Source organism: Nicotiana sylvestris, chromosome 6 (assembly GCF_000393655.2).
Source record: "Nicotiana sylvestris chromosome 6, ASM39365v2, whole genome shotgun sequence".
Classification (NCBI taxonomy): Eukaryota; Viridiplantae; Streptophyta; class Magnoliopsida; order Solanales; family Solanaceae; genus Nicotiana; species Nicotiana sylvestris.
Window position 1 is genome coordinate 91,122,366 of NC_091062.1, and position 19,750 is coordinate 91,142,115.

At 37.3% G+C, this 19,750-nt stretch overlaps 1 protein-coding gene across 1 annotated transcript; it reads right to left on the bottom strand.

Moving 5' to 3' along the window:
- Positions 1 to 19,132: 19,132 nt before the first annotated feature.
- On the bottom strand, positions 19,133 to 19,675 carry LOC104248314 (RING-H2 finger protein ATL2-like). The gene has a single exon (XM_009804554.1). The coding sequence runs from the start codon at positions 19,673 to 19,675 to the stop codon at positions 19,133 to 19,135; it is 543 nt and encodes a 180-aa protein (XP_009802856.1).
- Between the last annotated feature and the right edge of the window lie 75 nt (positions 19,676 to 19,750).

Below are 19,750 nucleotides of genomic sequence, written 5' to 3' on the forward strand. Positions count from 1 at the left end.
CTATTGGGGATTTTTTGGGATTTTTCTCTTTTTTCTCTTTTTTTTTGAATTCTTATTTGGTTGGATCGAACCGTGAGGCTGCCTACGTATCTTTTTTTTAAGGAATCAGGTCGAACGTAGTTCAAACATCTGATCTAACTAATTTTTTTCATTTTTCTTTCTGTTTTATTTTTATTTTCTTTTTCTTTTTTCTATCTTTTTGTTTTCAAAACAAGTTGCCCCAGCTTCTATTTTTTGAGGGCATAGACCTTTGACAATTCTTTTCTTCTTCATTTTATTTTCTTGAACTTTCTAAGAATTGCCCTAGTTTGTACTCTTGGAACATGGACTCTTTTTTTTTTCTTTTTTCTCTTTTTTCTCTTTTTTTTTCATTTTTCATTCATTTTTTTCCGACTCTAAGCTTGATTCCAAAAGAGGGTAGCAAAAGAAAATAACACATGCTCAAAGGGGTGGCAAAGGATATATAGTGTTTGGGTAGCGGAAAAAAGGCCTCCTAGCCTCGAGAATGCCAATCATGTTATCTTTTCGCGATCCCAGCATTGACAAACATGGTTGTCTTCTTGGTGTGTCGTGGTCACAAGACATTTTCCATCCCTTAATGTCAAACTTTCCAACAAACTTCACTTGATTCTTCCTCAAGCCCGATCTTCACAATGATTTGAAGGTGAATTTTACTCGATCTTAGTTCCAAAGTACTTCAACTCTTTATTCATCCTCAAAAGTGTTTTTTTCTTTTTTTTGTTTGTTATCCAATTCCAGATTAAATCAGTTTCTAAGATCTGGCCAAAATTTTCGCATGCATGTCATGTCATTAGAACTAGCGGGAAGGGAACTAAGCAGGGAAAGACACAAAGGACAAACTGTATTTCATTGAGTAAAAAATAAGACAAACAACCTAAAATCCGAGTTAGAACCCTAAAATAACTCGGCTAATGAAAATAGCAACAACATAGACAGACAAGACTCACACAAACAGAATAGAGGGATAGAAGGGTTTGACTCAATAAAAACAAATAAAATCTGGATCATAACCCTGAAATAACCCAGATAATAGAAAAAACATCAAAACAAGCTACCAAGATTCCTTCCAGGTGGGGAGAGAATGACTTTTCAATTTCCAAGCTTGACATTTAGCCACCCATATGCTCATTAGAATCACCAGGGTCTTCTCCAATTTCAATTAGTTTTTCCTGGATCATCCTTTCTATTTCTCTTTTCAAATCCCGACAGCTTTCAACATCGTGCCCCTGGGCATTGGAATGGTATTCACACCTTTTAGAAGGGTCAAAGCTCCTTGCACGTGGGTCCACATGATTTGGAGGAATAGGTGCAATCATGTCATACTACTTTAATTTCTCAAACAAGCTTGCATAGGACTCTCCTATTGGTGTAAAATTATCTTTCAGCCTTTGTTCCCTTCTATACCCCTGGCTTGGATGTGGGTTATAGGGTATTTGAAAATTTTGTGGAGGTTGGTGGAGATTTTGCGGTGCTGGTGCTCGCCTTCTGGGGTGTCTTGGTGGTCGGGCAACATACTGAGGTGCAACGACAGAGTATTGAGGGTTCTGAAGTGGATAATAGTATTCAGGGGAATCATGGGAAACCTGATGAGGTTGCTCATACCTTCGAGATGCTCTCCTAGGACCTCTTCTCGACCCTGATGTCATCATAATTTCTTCGTGCTTCTCATTCTGTCACTAAAATTATCGGATTCAATCGGGACAGCCTGAGTTGCGGCTTTGAGAATTGCTTAACTTATAATTTTGCTTGTCTTAAGACCATTCTCAATCATTTTCCCCATTTTGATTGCTTCTGAGAAGGATTTACCCACTGCGGACATCATGTTTTAAAAATAATCTGGCTCTTGAGCCTGAAGGAAGATAGTGATTAACTCGTGCTCATCCATGGGTGGCTTAACTCTGGCCGCTTGCTCTCTCCATTTAATGGCATATTCCCTGAAACTTTCAATTGGTTTCTTCTTCAAGTTTGAAAAGGAATTGCGGTCTGGGGCAATGTCAATGTTGTATTGGAACTATTTGACAAAGGCCTGTGTCATGTCATCCCAGACATACCAGCGAGACGTGTCTTGATCCATAAACCATTCGGAGGCTACTCCCGTAAGGCTTTTCCCAAAATAAGTCATCAACAATTCTTCGTTTCTTCCCGCACCTCTCAGTTGATTGCAATACCTTTTCAGGTGAGCTATGGGATCTCCATGTCCATCATACTTTTCAAATTTGGGAGTCTTGAAACCAGGCGGCAAGTGGACATCAGGGAACATACATAGATTTTTGAAGGCAACACTCTTTTGACCTGCCAACCCTTGCATGTTTTTCAATCGTTGTTCTAAGCTTTTCACTCTTTGGGTCATTTCTTCATGTACCATATTTCGGGCAGGCTTCTCAATGTTTGCAGGAAGATCAAACGAGTACGAGTGGTACTCAAGAGAGTGGTATTGCTCTTGCTGTGTAGCAAATTGTGACTCATGACGAGGCTGTCCTTGACCACTGGCCCATGCTTGACACATTTCGGTCATTTGCTGTTTCAGTATTCTATTTTTCTCAAACACAGTAGACTCTTGTTGAACTCTCTGACCCTGAGTCTCTTGAGCACTTGTAACAGCTTCGATGTCAGTTATCATTTTTCCTTGGATCTTGTGTTCTCAGCTTACCACAAACCGACCACCTCAACTTTCTTCACAATTCAAAACAAAACATGTTAGAATGGACTCAGTCGGTCCTTATTATTATCAATATTTTTTCATTTCTTCATTTTTTTCATTTCTTTTCAATGGTGATCGAACCTGATATGGGTTGCCTACGTATCATGTGGGAACATGAATCAGATCTTGCGCAGTTCAGAAAGATCATGAATAAAGTAAATAAACTAATTCTTTTTTTGATTTTGAAATTTGTTTTTTTTTTTCAAAAGAAATACTTACAAAGAAGAAAGAAAATATTTTTGAATTTCAAATTTTTTTTAAGGATTTTTGAAAAGAAAGACTTCTAAAGAAAAGAAAAAAAAATATTTTCTTGAATTTTAACTTCTTTTTCTTTTCTTTTTTTTTTTTCTGAAAATTTAGAAAGAAAAACTTCTAAAGAAGAAAGGAAATATTTTTTGGAATTTTACTCTGAATTTATGAAAGAAATACTCCAAAAGAAAAGAGAATATTTTTTTTTTGAATTTGCAAACAAATATTTTTGGATTTTGAGAGAGATTAGAAGAAAATATTTTTGTATTTTTTTTTAAAAATTGGGGTCTAAAAGAATGACTTTCTAAAGAAAGAAGTAAATGAAAATATTTTTTGGATTTTTTTTAAATGGTGTCTCAAAAAAAAGACTTTTCTAGAGAGGAAGTAAAGGAAAATATTTTTGAATTTTTTGAAAATTATGGGCCGGAACCGATGAGGTTTTTGCCTACGTATCTCACATCCGGTGAGAATTAGACCCGCATAGTTCGCCCAGTTTTGACGGAACAAGAAAACATGACACTTGAAAATTTTGGCTCATTTTGAAATGACTTTTTTTTTCCAGAATTTTGGTAGATTTTCAGAATTTTCTAAATATCTACCTCTCACTTTTTGTTTCTTTGTTCTTCTTTCTCCTTTTTTTTGATTTTTTTCTTTTTTTCTTTTCATTTTTTTCCCTATTCTAGAAGCCAGTCAACATGCAAGCCGAAACAGACAGATACGCAAGTAGCACGTAAGATGCATCAAGATGGTCTTTTGATTTTTGGGTACACCTGTCCTAGACGGACTCAACCCCTGTGTTGAGTCCCCAAAGTCAGATGCACATGATGCAAACAAACGTTCCTACTTGGGATCCGGCATGAGGCTTTGTTATTCTAAGTTTAAAACCTGGGTGTATTGTTCTGGACTTGGCTTACCCGAGCGGACAGCTCGAGCCGAGGGGGGGCAGTGTACCGGGAATATAGAAGCTTCACCGACTTTGCAACTTATCCAAACCTCGTTCTAAAATTGGGACATGACTCTAACAGAAAAGAAGTCACACGAAGTGCAGACTTCCCAGATGATTTAGAAGACTCAGAGAGAAGAAGGGTTTCGTAACAATTTATATATAGTTCAAGCAAAATCAAAGCAATAAAAAGCGGCATTTAGCACATTAGGCTCAAACATGTAATAATCAGATAACAAATAAAAGCCAATCATAACAGTTATTCTAAGCTCGAATTCTGAACCCTGAACCAGAGTTCTGGGTTAAAATCCCCAGCAGAGTCGCCAGAGCTGTCACACCTCCTTTTTTACACACTCGAAGATGGATATAAGGGAGTTTTTCCAATTTAAGTGACATCATTCGAAATGGGATTATTTATTCATTTTTTATTCAGAGTCGCCACTTGGGATAGTTTGTTTTCTGGTGTCCCAAATCACCGGTTTATTTTAAAATCCCAAATCGAGAAAAATTCGACTTTCCTTTTTGAAGTCTGCGAACCAGAAATTCTGAATAAGGAATTCTGTTAACCCGAGGGAAGGTGTTAGGCACCCTCGGATTCAGTGCTTCTAGAACGGTCGCTTAAACTATCATAAATGGCCTATTATCTGATTTTAAATATATGTTTTAGCCTATTGTGTAATTTTAAACTATTAACCGCTTTTAATTAATTTTAAGGAAGATTCAACGTTATCTAAAATGCGTCTTTGGACCACGCCACATGAAATGCACCCGCGGTCTGCGACACATTTATTTAACGTTGTCGAGATTTGGATTTGGGTCACATGAAATGCACACCCGAGTTTAGGAAAGTAATTTTTCTTTAACAACGCGCCTAAAGCAACTATGCATTTTCTATTTTTGCGAGGGCCATGAAAAATTCAACTAAATGGCACGCCTCGAATTCTAAAGAGTTAAAATTAATTAAGTTAGGGCCATGAGTTTTGGGATTTTATTGTAGGGACATATTATTAAAAGGAAGGATGGGCCAGCTATGCCATGGGCCTAGCCGATTCAAACCTATTTAGCCTAAAATCTGGCACTTTTATGTAACCCCAACACATGACTCATATGTAATTCTTGAAGATAAACTTCAACGACCCCATTTATTTATAAAAAAAATCAACTCAATTAGAAACTATCACATGTTTCCGAGATTATTTCTTATGCTTGAAGTCTAAATCATCCAATTAAAACTTACTGGATATTTTAACTATTTGCTAAGCTAATTCCAAATGAAGTAAATAAGTCAAAGGAAAACAACTAACTACTAACTAAAATAAAGCATTTGAAAGCAGCACATTAAACGGCCAAACAAATCAAGAACGATGGCACATATAACTAAATAAATCGAGAACAATGCCACATATAATTAAAGACAAATAAATAAATAAATAAAAACATGGATTTATCGAGAAGAAAGTGTACAGGGATGGACCTTTAACTAGCTTTTCTTTTTCTACTTCTGGGCTTTTGACCTCAAATGAGGACCTACGAACGAGACCTCGACAAACCGGAAAAAACTCGAGCTAAACCCCAAAAATGAGATCAATGGACAGAATACAAAGCTGCTGCGTTTTTGCCATTTTTGGCTGGATTTCGGACTGAAATAGTGATGTTTTGGAGGTTGTTCGACTGGAATTTTTGGTGGTGAAGGAAGTTGGTTTACTGCTGGTTTTAATGGAGTTCGAAAATAGCGTCGCCAGTGGTTGGTTTCCGGTGAGGTTCTTGGGAGATGAAGAAGATTAGAGTGTAGTTCACAAATCTGTTCAAACCGCTGGTCCATGTAGGGTGCGATGAAGAAGATGAGGTTCCAGGGGGAGAGTCCTTGGTCTGCGGTGGTCAGATCTGCGTTCCTGCGGCTGTCAGCTTTTCCTAGTCTAGGTTTTTTCTTTTTTTTTTTTCTTTTTGTGTATATCAATTGCTCCCTTTGTATATTACACTGATCCTTCTTTGTTAGGTAGCTATTTTCAGGCATTGGCCTTTGTCAAAAAGGATGGAAATGGCTGATTCGTAAGGTTTTTAGGCGTGAGATTTTGAGAAAACAATGGAGGAAGAAGAAGGGAGCTGTTTGCTCTAGCTGAAGCAGGCGCCGTTTTTTTCTGTCTGTGCAAGGGTCTCCTTTTTGGCTGAATAGCATTAGCTTTTGTAGGGGTAGGGTCTAGGTTTACATTTTGTGTTTTTTGCTCATTAGTCCCCAGGTCTTTTGTGTATTAGGTCCTTAGGGTCTTTTTTATTTATTTTTTATTCCAAAGACGAGTCTAGAAGGGTCCCTAGGATTAGCTTAATGGGTATTTGGATATTGAGCTTAAGGAATGGACTAGAAACTTGGGCCCTTATGACTAGCTATGTTTAAAATTAGCTTGATTAACTAAAAATATTATAAAAATCATTAATTAGCTCTACTTAAGTAAAAATAATTATTAAAATAAGAGTGACCATTAAAATAAAACTATTTTTTTTTGGTATTTTTTCAAGATTAAAAAAAATGACTACAAAATATTAATAAGCCTATATTTTGTAATTTTCGTTTTCTTGTAATAAAATAAAAGTAAAAGAGTAAAACTGAGTTGAAATAGCTATATTAAGGCTAAATTAAATATTTACGTGCTAAAATATGAAAAATCTTGGGGAGTGTCAAAAATCACATGTCTACATTCGTATCGACTACCCCCGATTTGGCGGCCTTCCGCCGAGCAACTTGTGGAGCATCCGCGCCCCGTCTCACCCTTTGTGCCAAAGGGCGATCCTCATCATCATCACCTTCATCCTTGGTATGGGGACTTGCCGCAACAGCCAAAATCGAAACCGTGGCATCGGTCTGAAGCCTGTGAACTTTAGGTTTCTCTGATTTGGGGGACTCAGCCAACGTCTCTTTCTTCCTCTTCATTCCCTTGCTAGGTTTTGAGGTCCCTTCCTCACCATCAGGAGATGGCCTCATTGACACTCCATCCCCGAGGCCAACAAAAGCATGATGCATCAAACTTACCACCACAAAAGATACTCATAAGGAAACCTAGTAAAGATAGCAATAAAAGGCATACTGTGGTTCTTGGCCTGCCATCGCGTTTTGGCCAAGTCACGCCAAGAACGCTCGATATAAGGGAAAGTGGAGTCCAACTATCCGATCCATCCCGATAGGTTCTGAATTGTGCCGGGGTACCAAGCGGTGGCTGCATAATCAAAAGAAGATCATTTTTCAGAAGGGAATGAAAGGGCAATAAATCGTGCTCGAGGTAGGGGCATTACGGTTCATATTCCATTCCTCCGGGAATGACATCCTATTAGTCAGGATGATGTCCGAGGTCCTCACTCAGACAAACCTGCTCATCCACCCTCGATCCTTGTCCTCATCGATGCTCAAAAAGAACGGCCTCGCGGATCGAGGATGAAGCTTGATCAAACCCCGGAAGAGACGAGGGTTGTATAATCTGACCAAGTGATTGAGGGTGAAGGTCATCCCCTCGACCTGGTTGGAAAAATATCAAAGCGTGTAAATGATCCTCCAAAAAGAAGGATAGATTTGATCGAGTGTCACTCGGTACTCACGACAAAAGTCGAGAATCACCGGATCTATCGACGAGGAAGAAGGATCCAAAGAATCTACGGGACCTAGAGTAAATGGGTATGTATACACGCTGAGGAAACCAGCTTTGTGGTCTACTATGATTTCCTCAGGGTTGGGGATTTCTACTAATACTGCCTCCCCCCATCGGCAGTCTTCCTTCACTCTGTTCACATTGGTCACCACACTAATGTACCGAGACACGTGCTCACATCGGCCTGGTATAAAAGGAGGATTTTTGATAGAAAAATCGGATACGATATCGAATTGGGTAGGGGTACATTGCTCGATAGTTGGGGGTATTTTTGGCTTGCCCTTGGATGGGCGTGATGAGGAAGTGGTGCCCTCTTTCTGAGGTACCGTTCTAGAGGTTCTGGCCATGACTATAAAAGAGAGGGGTTTTTGAGAAGGAAAATAAAGAAGCAAGCGCAGAAGGGAGAAGAATGCAGAAGATGGTAAACTTAGTTATAGAAACTTGAAGATGGTGTAAAAGTATGAATGACAAAATGGTTAAGGTATTTATAGAAGCCATATGGGCAGCGTTTGGGAAGCAGAAAGGTCGAACCAGTTGCGGTTCGTGGGCTTCTCGATAGTCGTGTTGACAGCGACCCCTGCGCAGTCTTTTGAGTCATGGTATTTAATGCTCTGATGGGCTGACGTCTTCAAAGAGGTAAGAACTCAAGAACATTTCTTATCATTTTCATTCTAAGAAACGCGGGGACTATCTGTATACGGATAAAATCGAAGAGTCCGATTTTGAGGTCATTATGGCGCTTCGTAAGACCGCCCCCTGAAGCCTCGAGGCTCAGCTCGAGGTTTGACCCCGAGGGTTCTCAATGATCGACCTCGAGGCAGTGCAAATTGATGGCCATGATGGACCAACGGGAAGTTTTCAAGGCACGTGATTAAAGCTGACTAAGTCTATTGGGCTAGTTCAAGCCCGTACTGTAGCATTAAATGGTTGTACCAGCCTTATATCCTTGTAATAAATATGTCTGTACTATGTTGGGATTCCCCCTTATATATAAAGGAAACCCATATCATTTTGTAATATACCACATTTAATACAAGAACATTCTCTGTTCTCTAACTTAAACACATTCTCCCTTGATTCTATTACTTACATTTATTGCTTACATTTATTGTGTTTCATTAATTGTTCTTCATTTATTACCCATTATTGATCATAAAGAGCTCTTATCAAAGCTCTTAGAACTGTTAGTCCTTCATCGGCCGTTCACAGCCTAGCACTTAGCTCGACCTCGAGGCCCCGTATAGGCCAGCTCAAGGCCCCGATTCTCAGCCACTCGGTTTACTTGACACACTGCCTTCAAGCTCTTATCTTATTTATAGTCTCACACTTAGCATCTACTGCCTAGCAACTAGCATACAAACAAATCACGCATTTTTAGAATCATAAAATCAAATCTAATTGTAATTACTATTTTCAAGGTAAACACAAGGATTTTTCCATACCCAAGGCTCGAACTCGAGAGCTCTGGTTAAGGGAAGAGCAGTCTCATCCACTGCACCACATCCTTTGGTGGTCACCTCTCAATAATAGATTTCTATGTATAATAACAACACCAATAACCATATTTATAACAAATTGCTCTTGGTAATATTACCCCCTCTATAACAGCCATATAAAATCTTTAAGATTACAACTAATAATTCTAAAAATATGCATACAATCTTTTTCATTAAACAAAGTTTCTATCTTGCACAAGATATAATATTTGAAAATTTTCACATGATATCTTTTTCATTGGACATATTTCAAAAAATATTTAGATAGAAAATTTAACTGTTAAGCTCTTATTTTGTCTTCAAGGGAAAAGTAATGGATACCTTTTTGCTGAAAAAATTAGACACGAATTTTAACCAATTCAAACTTTATATCGCTAGTAAGAGGATAAAATCTACGAAACAAGCTACAATTACAAAGTTTTTCCATCAATCTTGAAATTTTTTATTTTTTAGGTACATTTAAAATGTCAATCCTTATACTTTTAGTCATGAATTTATTAATAATGTATTAGCTTTCTCAATATTTAACTAGTAAAATATACATATTTGAATAAGTTTCTTATCTTTTATATGTAACATTAAAAGAAAAAAAATAATTAATTTATGAATAATTTGTATCTATAACAACCAAAAAATATTTAAACATCAAATGTTGTTATAGGTGTATAACATCAATTCACTATAAAAATCAAAAAATATTGAAACAAATGAGGATGTTATAGAGAGGGTTGATTGAATTATATAATTTTACTAATTGATTGCAAATTGTAGCTATTTGGCCGAACTTCTAAAATTAGTTTATTTTAGAAAGTATTTTTAAAAAGTGCTTTTGATGAAAAATAATTTATGTTTGGATTGAAAGTATTTTTGAGTAGCAATTAGTGTTTGGTCAAGCATTTCAAAAAAGTACTTTTAAAGAGAAGTTACCTTTTAAAACAATTTCTACTTCAATTTAAAAGTACTTTTTTCTTTCTAAAAACTTGGCCAAACACTTCAACTTTAGAAAAAAATACTTCCGATAATAAAAAAAAAATTGGCCAAATTGATGACTCAAGATGATTTTATGCATGATTATAAAATGTTTTTACCTATGTGTCTTTTTTGAAGCTATAGTATAGATTTTGTCCATTAAGAAGTTGTGTAAATATAATTTTTGAGAACTTAGTTTTTCGAATAATATTAGACTCCGTCCTAATTTTTGCTCATATAGTTTTAAATTTGCTTATAATATATTAGATTATGGTATAGTGTTTCTAATTTGACTTTAACCATGGTCTAATTTTTTCTCATAATATTTTTAGTTTGTTAAAAGCATCTTTAGACTATTGTTACGTCCTTATCTTAAATTAAGTGTATGTGCGACACTTGATAACTTGCTCATGTTCTTGCGCAATTTGCTCACGATCTTACTATGCCAAGTCAACGTAAGACACTAGGAATCATTAAGGGAATGATATAAAGAACGCAAGAGAATTTCCAAAGGAAAATTTGTATTAGAGAAAAGTTAAACTATTTGCTTATTGAGTTACAAATGAATAGCCCTTTTAAATACTAGTCTCCTAAGGTGTAACGATCTAGCCGGTCATTTTGAGTATTACATCTTTGTTCCCCTATTTACAGCTTATTCTGTGTTCAATTATAATTATGTGACTTGTCGGGGAGGTTTCAGGATGAATTGGAAACTTAGTTCCAATATTTAAAGCTTAAGATGAAATAATTGACTGGATGATGAATTTTGTGTAAACGATCTCAGAATAGAATTTTAATGGTTCCAATAACTCTGTATGGTGATTTCGGGCTTAGAAGTGTGTCAAGATATTTATTTAAAGTCTGTAGTTAAATTTGGTTTGAAATTGCAAAAACTGAAAATTTAAGGTTTGGAAATTTGACCGGGAGTTGTCTTTATTGATAACGGGCCACAAAATTTTTATAGGTCTATTATATCATTTATGACTTGTGTGCAAAATTTGAGGTCTATCGGAATTTATTTGATAGGTTTCGGCATCGAATGTAGAAGTTGGAATTTTCTAGTTTTATTAAGCTTGAATTGAGGTGTGATTCGTATTTTTAGCGTTATTTGATGTGATTTAAGGCCTATACTAAGTTTGTATGATGTTTTAAGACTTGTTGGTATAATTGGTTGAGGTCCCGAGGGCCTCGGCTGGATTCCGGATGGTTAACGGATAAAAATTTGGACTTGGAGCAATTTTGGAAATTTTCCAGGTCTCATGCAATCGCACCTGCAGATTTTTGACCGTGGGTGCGAGCTCGCAGAAGTGAGTTGTCCACCGCACATGCAGCTAGGCGTGGGTTGGTCCAGTGATCGCAGAAGCGGGTCGCACCTGCGAGAGTTTGATCGTAGAAGCGCAAGGGCGCTTGGTGAGGTAGCTTCGCAGAAGCGGCAATGTCGCCGCAGAAGCGTGACCATAAAAGCGGTCTTGTTGTCCCCAGAAGCAGGGAAATCCGCAAAAGTGACATGAAGTCTCGCATCTGAAAGACCGCAAATGCAACCAAGTGTACCGCAGAAGCGAAACCCCTAGACAGAATAAAAATCGAAGGGTTGCGGGATTTCGACATGTTTGGATAAAAAGAGCACGGGTTGGGGTGATATTTGAGCGAGAATTCACGAAAATCTTGAGGTAAATCACTTATGATCATTGTTAGTCAATAATATTGAATTATCATTGAGTATTTCGACTAAATTATGTGTTTTTGAGGTGAAATTCGAGGATTTGGGCCTAGGGATTCGAAAATAAGATTTGAGGATTTGATGGTTGAGTTGATGTTGGAATTTGGTAAATTTGGTATGGTTGGACTCGTGGTTGAATGAGCGTTCATAATTTGTAACTTTTGTTGGGTTCCGAGATGTGGGCCCCATTGTTGATTTTTAGATGAATTTCGAATTTTTAATAGGAAAAATTAGTATTTTCATATGGAATTGATTCCTATAATTTGTGTTGACTATATCGAATGAATTGTGACTAGATTTGAGGTGTTCAGAGGCTGATTCGCCAGTCAAAAGCTTATTGGATTAAAGAATTGCATGGTTTGAGGTAAGTAACATTTCTAAACTTGGTTCTGAGGGTATGAATCCCTAAATTACGTGTTATATGATTTGTTTGGAGGTGACGCACATGCTAGGTGACGAGCAAGTGGGTGTGCACCATAGAATTGTGACTTAAATAAATTCCGTGGAGTTTCATAATCAAAGAATCATGTGAGTATCCACATATCCTCCACGTATTAGAGAAATTGAGCTGAGACTCAAGTTAAAGATCATGTTTAGGTTATGTGCCAATATTTTTTTAGGACCCACAGAGGTCGTATTACTGTTGAATTATTTGTTTAAATTATAATTTTATACTCAGTCACATTTATTACTTGTATATTATATCTCAGTCTCTGTTGTCATTCATTGATACATCATATCATTATGTCATATTGATTTCATGTCATTGAGAGCCCGAGAGACTGGAGATTTTGAGTGATATCTATGGGATTGGGTTGCACGCCGCAGCATGTCTTATTTATTTATGCTTGGTGATCACGCCCAACTATGCCTTATAAAAAGGACTAAGCGATTGTTGCAAATATAATCCAGTTTACAAGTCCGGAGCCGAATTGCACAGAGAACTAAGACTTATCTACAGTTGTTCAATATCGCTAAGAAACACAAGTCCAAATAATTTCCTAATTATAAAGATTATAATGTTTATTTTTATCTAACTAACTAACAAATACTAGAAAGCAGTAAAACTATCAATTAACAAGGATAAGGATTGGAGACAAGATTAAGGAGGTCTAGAGTTATGATTTCCCCTATTGTCGGAATCCTTTCCGCTATGTCTTCTATAATTTTGCCTAAGTATTTTCTATCGATCATGAGCGCTCTAAGTGTTGTAATTTTCTCCCAAATAGTTACCACAACTTATTAGATATATTCTTCCGAATTACGCTAGCTAGCATTAAGTATGGCTCACTCGGATCGTACCAAGGTTTCGTTATCCCTAATCCCACCTTTAAACCCTCCGTATTGATCCCTCATCTACGTTAGGAGTGATGTTGTTCAACAACTACCTAAATATGCACTCTCTCCCAAGTAATATACACTAAATAGGCACAGTCGATTGAGAGCTCTTCAACCAACCACAATATAAACGTAGTTGAATAAATAGAGAAAAAGTTACAGCAAATCTATATTAACGTAACAGGAAAATCATCCTCCAATAGGTTCTGCTATTCATAATAGTATGCGTAACTACAATACTAGAATTCATAACCAATAATGAAAATAGGAAGAAGGAAGTGAAAAACTCGTAGAAGAATTCCCGTCTTGCTCCTACTGTGTTCTTTCTTCCTTCGGTCGAATCCCGGGTCTAATGTCGGTCTCTACGGCGGCTCCATGCTCTCTATCTGTCTAAAGTGGCATTTTTAGATCTATTTATATGTGTAGGAAAAGACCTAAACGTGTAGGCCAAGTCCTAGTCAAACCAGGAGACGAAATAAGCCTTCAAAGCTCGAAATGTGCGTGCCCCAGACCTAGCCTCGCAAGGTCTACCGCCAGCTTGAGCTCGCCCCAGGCCTGGCGTCGCTAGGTATAAAGCCTGCTATAGGCTTGGCTTTGCCAGCTTTCTTCTTTTCACTGTTCTCGAGCACGCTTTCAACGTTTAAGTATCCCTTTTGCTTTACTTTCATTTCCAATTCACTTACACATAAAATAGACTCCATTACACGCAAATAAAGTATAATTTATCATTAAAGCATATAAAATTCAAGGCAAATAATGTACGAAACTATGGAATTATAGCCACACATCAATACCCCACACTTAAACATTGCTCATCCTCGAGCAATCAAACTACACTTATAGACATAACCTTTTTTAAGCAATTCCCTTATCTCATTACACCAAGAATGTCTAAAATAGTCTAGGCACCAAGGTGTAACATCTTCACCACAAGATTTGATTCGTAAGTACCATGCATTATTCACAACTCAATCACTTTCTCTAACATGGAGGTCAATGACATTACCTTTCCTTCATGAATCACATACCCTCACACAACAAAAGAGAGTAGTTCCACACACATTAAAATTTAAGAACAATTAGAAACTCAATATAGAAAGAATTCACTCACTCTCAGAAATAACATTCATATGCTACAAAAGATGCACCATAGGCTTGCCCGTAGTGTACTACTCTACTAATTGAGCTCATTCAATCTAAGATCAAGTAGGACTTTAATTGGTTGTAATGTAGGCTGCGGGTCGGGTAGGATACATTTGGATATAAGAGTGACTACACCTCTCTAAGCACTTTAATACATATACTTTAACATTTAAACCCCACACTTATGTCAAACCATGACTCCACATTCACATCAATATACATCAACTCCCAAATTATTTAAGCACAATTACATCAAGAGCTTCCACTTGTCAATGAATATCTGCATACAATATAATTAATTTTTTTTCTTTTCTTTTTCAATTCAAGTGGCTCTTGCTCTTTCAAATCAGTGAACCTTTCTCTTTATTTTATTATTTCCACTCAAAAGCCGAACCAACTACCCCACACTTTAACTTTTACAAAGTCATAACACTTCAAGTGCTCATGAGAGGTGAAAAGGTTCAAATAGATGGTTAATTCAAACAATGTGGGTAAGGCTTGTAATATGGTTGCCAAAAAAACAGGATTACAGGCTCAAAGGGGTTAACTACGATACATAATAATTAGGCGGGTAAAATATACATATCTGGCTCAACAAAAGAAACGCATGTATCACTTCCAAGACTGAATAAAGCTACTATTTTGCTTTGAACACACACGGGGTAAGTTCTAGACATAAAATACAATGCACTGAATACATACAAACTTCACACAGACATGGCACATAACTCACTCAGGATTGGTTTTATCACAACATTCCAGTTGAGGTAGTCAAGCAAATTTAAGAATCAATGATTTAAGGTACTTATACTAGAGTCAAAACTGAGCCTAAGTGTTACAACCAGAGTACTAACTATTCTCAAGGCATAACAAAGTTAAGAGATATCACTGCAATCCAATTCATCTCACACTAGCTCCTACTTCTAAAAAATAAAACTAACTACACCCGGTTCAAACAAAACCCTTGGAAAAGAACCGCGACACAAAGAAAAATCAAGGGGGAATTACTACACTACTTACAAATAAAATCTTTTTGTCCTTTTTTTAGACTTAGATCCCTCAAGAAAAGTTTCTAATAGATCCATCATCGGGAAAAGTCCAATATTCTTTTTTAAAACGTTATTCAATTAAACTAACACAGCTAAAGTAGCATAGAAAGTCACCCAGACAATCTCCTCACCGCACACTTAAAATTTTGTATTGTCCCCAATGCACACCATAACTAATAAAAGGGTAAAAGAAACTCCATGGTAGGCCAGAAGCCAAAGCACTAGTAGCTCATGGGGTACTCAGACTTCTCCCAGGCTTAGTCCTTCGTGCGGGTACCTCACACTTAGTTCCAACCATCTGGTTTGTTGTTGCATCCTTCCAATAGCTTTGCTTTCCATGCTCCTAGAAAATTAAAAATTGACACTACAAAAATAATACAATTAAAAAAAATAAAAAATAAAAGAAAGCAGTAAAGTTGGGTTACCTCCCAACAGGTGCTTGATTTAACGTCACGGCACGATGCGAATCACTTTCTACCTCCACTTTGAACTGATAAATTAGACCCCAAGTTTTGATTCTGCTCTATGATCATACTCCTGGGTGGTGGAACGAATCTGACTGGCCCAATAAAATAATATAGTATTCTGCACCTCTTGGCCTTTAGATGAGGTGTGTAATCCTGACTTTCTGGCAACAAGAATTCCAGAATGTAGGCACCTTGTTCCTCATTTCTTGACTCCTCAAGTGGCTCAGATGACTCTATTTCTATATCATCATCCAAACACAATGTGAAAAAATTATTGGAGTGTGGAACAATGCGCTCAACTACATGAAATTAGGACTGTCTACATCCTCAACACTAATGACACTAGAGTCAACTAAATATGTATCATCAATGTCCTTGGTTGACTCTAGTATCTCTTATACAACATCGGCATCCTCAAATTCTAGTTGATTGGTTTGGTCATATTCCACTCTCAACTCCTCCATTATAATGGCAATTTCTGCAGCCAATTCATGCTCATCTTGGCTACTATCCACAATGTAAACTTGTTGCGCTTTACAAGGTTCAATTAGTTTATTCGCTTGAACCTCCAAATTGTGAATAGTTGCCTCTCATTTGTATCTGCATTGGTTTCTTATCATATAGTTCCATGAGACATTTTAACATATCTTTGATCTCCTTCAAGTCAGCTTCCCTGGGTTCTTTGTTCCTATTAACTTCACCAGAAAAAGTAGAACCATCATAGTAAGGGGTTGGGGGAAGATAGGAAATATAAGCACAACCATGAAAGTGACCATTTTGACCACCACACATATCACACACATTCCACACATAAGATTGAGTTGGTGCACATAACTCGCTCTCAGGAATATTTTGACAATTTTGCAATGGGTGATTTCCTCCACAACATGCATAAGGAGGATCAAAAGTAGAATTACCAACATTAATACTCTCATAATTGCAAGATTCCATGTCTCTCAGATTAAGAAAATTTTAAAAAAAAAATCAAATACAAGAAAACAAAAATAAAAGTTCAAACTTGCAACATAGAAATATGTACACCTACAGCTGCATTGTTAGTTCCCCGGCAACGGCGCCAAATTTGATCACGCCCAACTATGCCTTATAAAAAGTACTAAGAGGTCATTGTAAATATAATTCAGTTTACAAGTCCGGAGTCGAATCCCACAGAGTACTAAGGCTTAGCTACAGTTGTTCAATATCGCTAAGAAACACAAGTCAAAAAGATTTCCTAATTATAAAGATTATAATATTTATTTTTATCTAACTAACTAACAAATACTAGAAAGCAGTAAAACTATCAATTAACAAGGATAAGGATTGGAGACAAGATTAAGGAGGTCTAGAGTTATGATTTCCCCTATTGTCGAAATCCGTTCCGCTACATTTTCTATAATTTCGCCTAAGTATTCTCTACCGATCATGAGTGCTCTGAGTATTGTAATTCTCTCCCGAGTAACTACCACAATTTATTAGATATATTCTTCCGAATTACGCTAGCTGGCATTAAGTACGGCTCACTCGGATCACACTAAGATTTCGTTATCCCTAATCCCACGTTTAAACCCTCCGTATTGATCCCTTATATACGTTAGGAGTGAAGTTGTTCAACAACTACCTAAATATGCACTCTCTCCCGAGTAATACACACTAAATAGGCACAGTCGATTGAGAGTTCTTTAGATAAATGTAGTTGAACAAATAGAGAAAAGGCTACATCAAATCTATATTAATGTAACGGGAAAATCATCCTCCAATAGGTTCCATCAAAACCCTAGATAACAAGTTAGCTATTCATAACAATATGCATAACTACAATACTAGAATTCATAACGAATAATGAAAATAGGAAGAAGGAAGTGAAAAACTCGTAGAAGAATTCCCAGCCTTGCTCCTAATGTGTTCTTGCCTCCTTCAGTTGAATCCTCGATCTAATGTCGGTCTCTACGGCGGCTTCGTGCTCTCCCTCTGTCTAAAGTGACATTTTTAGGTCTATTTACATGTGTAGGAAAAGACCTAAACGTGTAGGCCAAGTCCTAGTCAAACCAGGAGACGAATTAAGCCTTCAAAACTCGGAATGTGAGCGCCTCAGACCTGGCCTCGCGAGGTATACTGCCAGTTTGAGCTCGCCCTAGGCCTGGCGTCGCCAACTCCAACGCGAGCTAAAGGCCTGGCGTCGCCAGGTGTAAAGCCTTCTATAGGCCTGGCTTCACCAGTTTTCTCCTTTTCAGTGTTCTCGAGCATGCTTTCAATGTTTAAATCTCCCTTTTGCTCTACTTTCATCTCCAATTCACCTACACATAAAATAGACTCCATTACGCGCAAATAAAGTATACTTTATCATTAAAGCATATAAAATGCAAGGTAAATAATGTACGAAAGTTTAGAATTATAGCCACACATCACCTGGATCTGGCTTATTATAGTGCTTGGGCTGAAGGAGCCCCTCCGGAGTCTGCATCTCATATAGTGAGCGTAGTTGATTTATATTGACAGATGGATCTTCCCTGGGCATGGATCTTGCCCGAATTATTTACATTTTTGGGATGGATTTTCCCTTGCATGGATCTTGCCTATTTATTTATATTGAGGGATGGATCTTCCTTGTGCATGGAGTTGCCTTATCATTTATATTTGGGGATTGATCTTCCCTAGGCTGGATTGGCCTTATATAGTACTGAGTAACTGACTGTCAGTTGATATATATATTTGGGATGGATCTTTCCTGGGCTGGATTGGCCATATACAGTACTGAGTGATTGAGTATTCTGAGAGTGTGAGTGCACGAGGGTCCCATTGAGGTGCATCACATACAGTATGTACATTGGCACGTAGATATAGAGATGTCATATTCCTCATATCATTCAGAATTAATCTATTTTATTTGTGTTTAGTTCATCTACTGAACTTGAAAGCATGCCTTTCGTACTGTTATTTTTTATACTGGACTGTACCTGTTGAGCTCGTCACTACTTCCAGCCCAAGGTTAGTCTTGTTACTTATTGAGTACATTGGGTCGGTTGTACTCATATCATACTTTGCACTTTGTGTGCAGATCCAGGTACTTCCGGATACGGCGGTTGCTAGATTTGGGGTCTTATCTATTGGACATTATCGAGGCAGTTGCCTTGGCATCCGCAGACCTTGACTCTCTTTCCTTTCAATTATTTGTATGGTTCTATATTCCAGACAGTGTTTGTATCAATCAGACTATGTTATCATTTAGATGCTCATGTAATCAGTGACAACAGGTTTTGGGAGTATATTTGTATCACTATTTGTGATTTGTATCATAAAATTCATTGAATAGTATAATTATCTAATTGCGAACCTAATAACTAAAAAGAGATATAAGATTCGTTCAGGAAGTATAAATTTTAAATCCTGACTTTTGCATATGCTTATCTGGTGCAGCATCCAGTACTAGTCAAGCCAGAAAGCAATAGAAGAGCAAGTTCTTCCTCAAAGATATTAGTCCTGTGTTCTGTATCATCTTCAATAATCTTGTGATGCTCCTCCAGTACCATATCCTGTGGTATTATTATAACAACACTCCGGCAAAGTGGGCAAGTTGCTTGTCCCTTACCATGTATCAGCCATTTTTCCAAGCACTCGTCGTGGAAAATATGACTGCAACTTTCCAACTTCCTTCCTTTATCTCCATGCTCGAATTCTAATAAACAAATTGCACAATCAAGCATCTCCACCTCCTCCTCATCTTTTGCAATCACTAACCTCAATAATAATGTCCACGGCTGCCTCCTGTACACAAATTTAGAGCTTTTCTTGTCTAAAATTTCCCTGTACTTGCACTTTCCCTGTCTCAGTACATAATAACTGTACACAACAAGAATAACCAGTACTAGAAGCCTCGATACTTGAATTAGCCATGAACAGAAAATGTTGACAAGATAATGGAAATGAGAGAAGAATCTAGTGGCCATTAGACTTTGTTTGGAGTATTATTTACAGGAAATTAGTTCAAGGGATGAGCCAATATACTACTCCATATAATTGTA

Excerpts from the sequence above, each read along its gene's own strand:
- LOC104248314 (XM_009804554.1), bottom strand. The coding sequence starts at position 19,675 with ATGGCCACTAGATTCTTCTCTCATTTCCATTATCTTGTCAACATTTTC.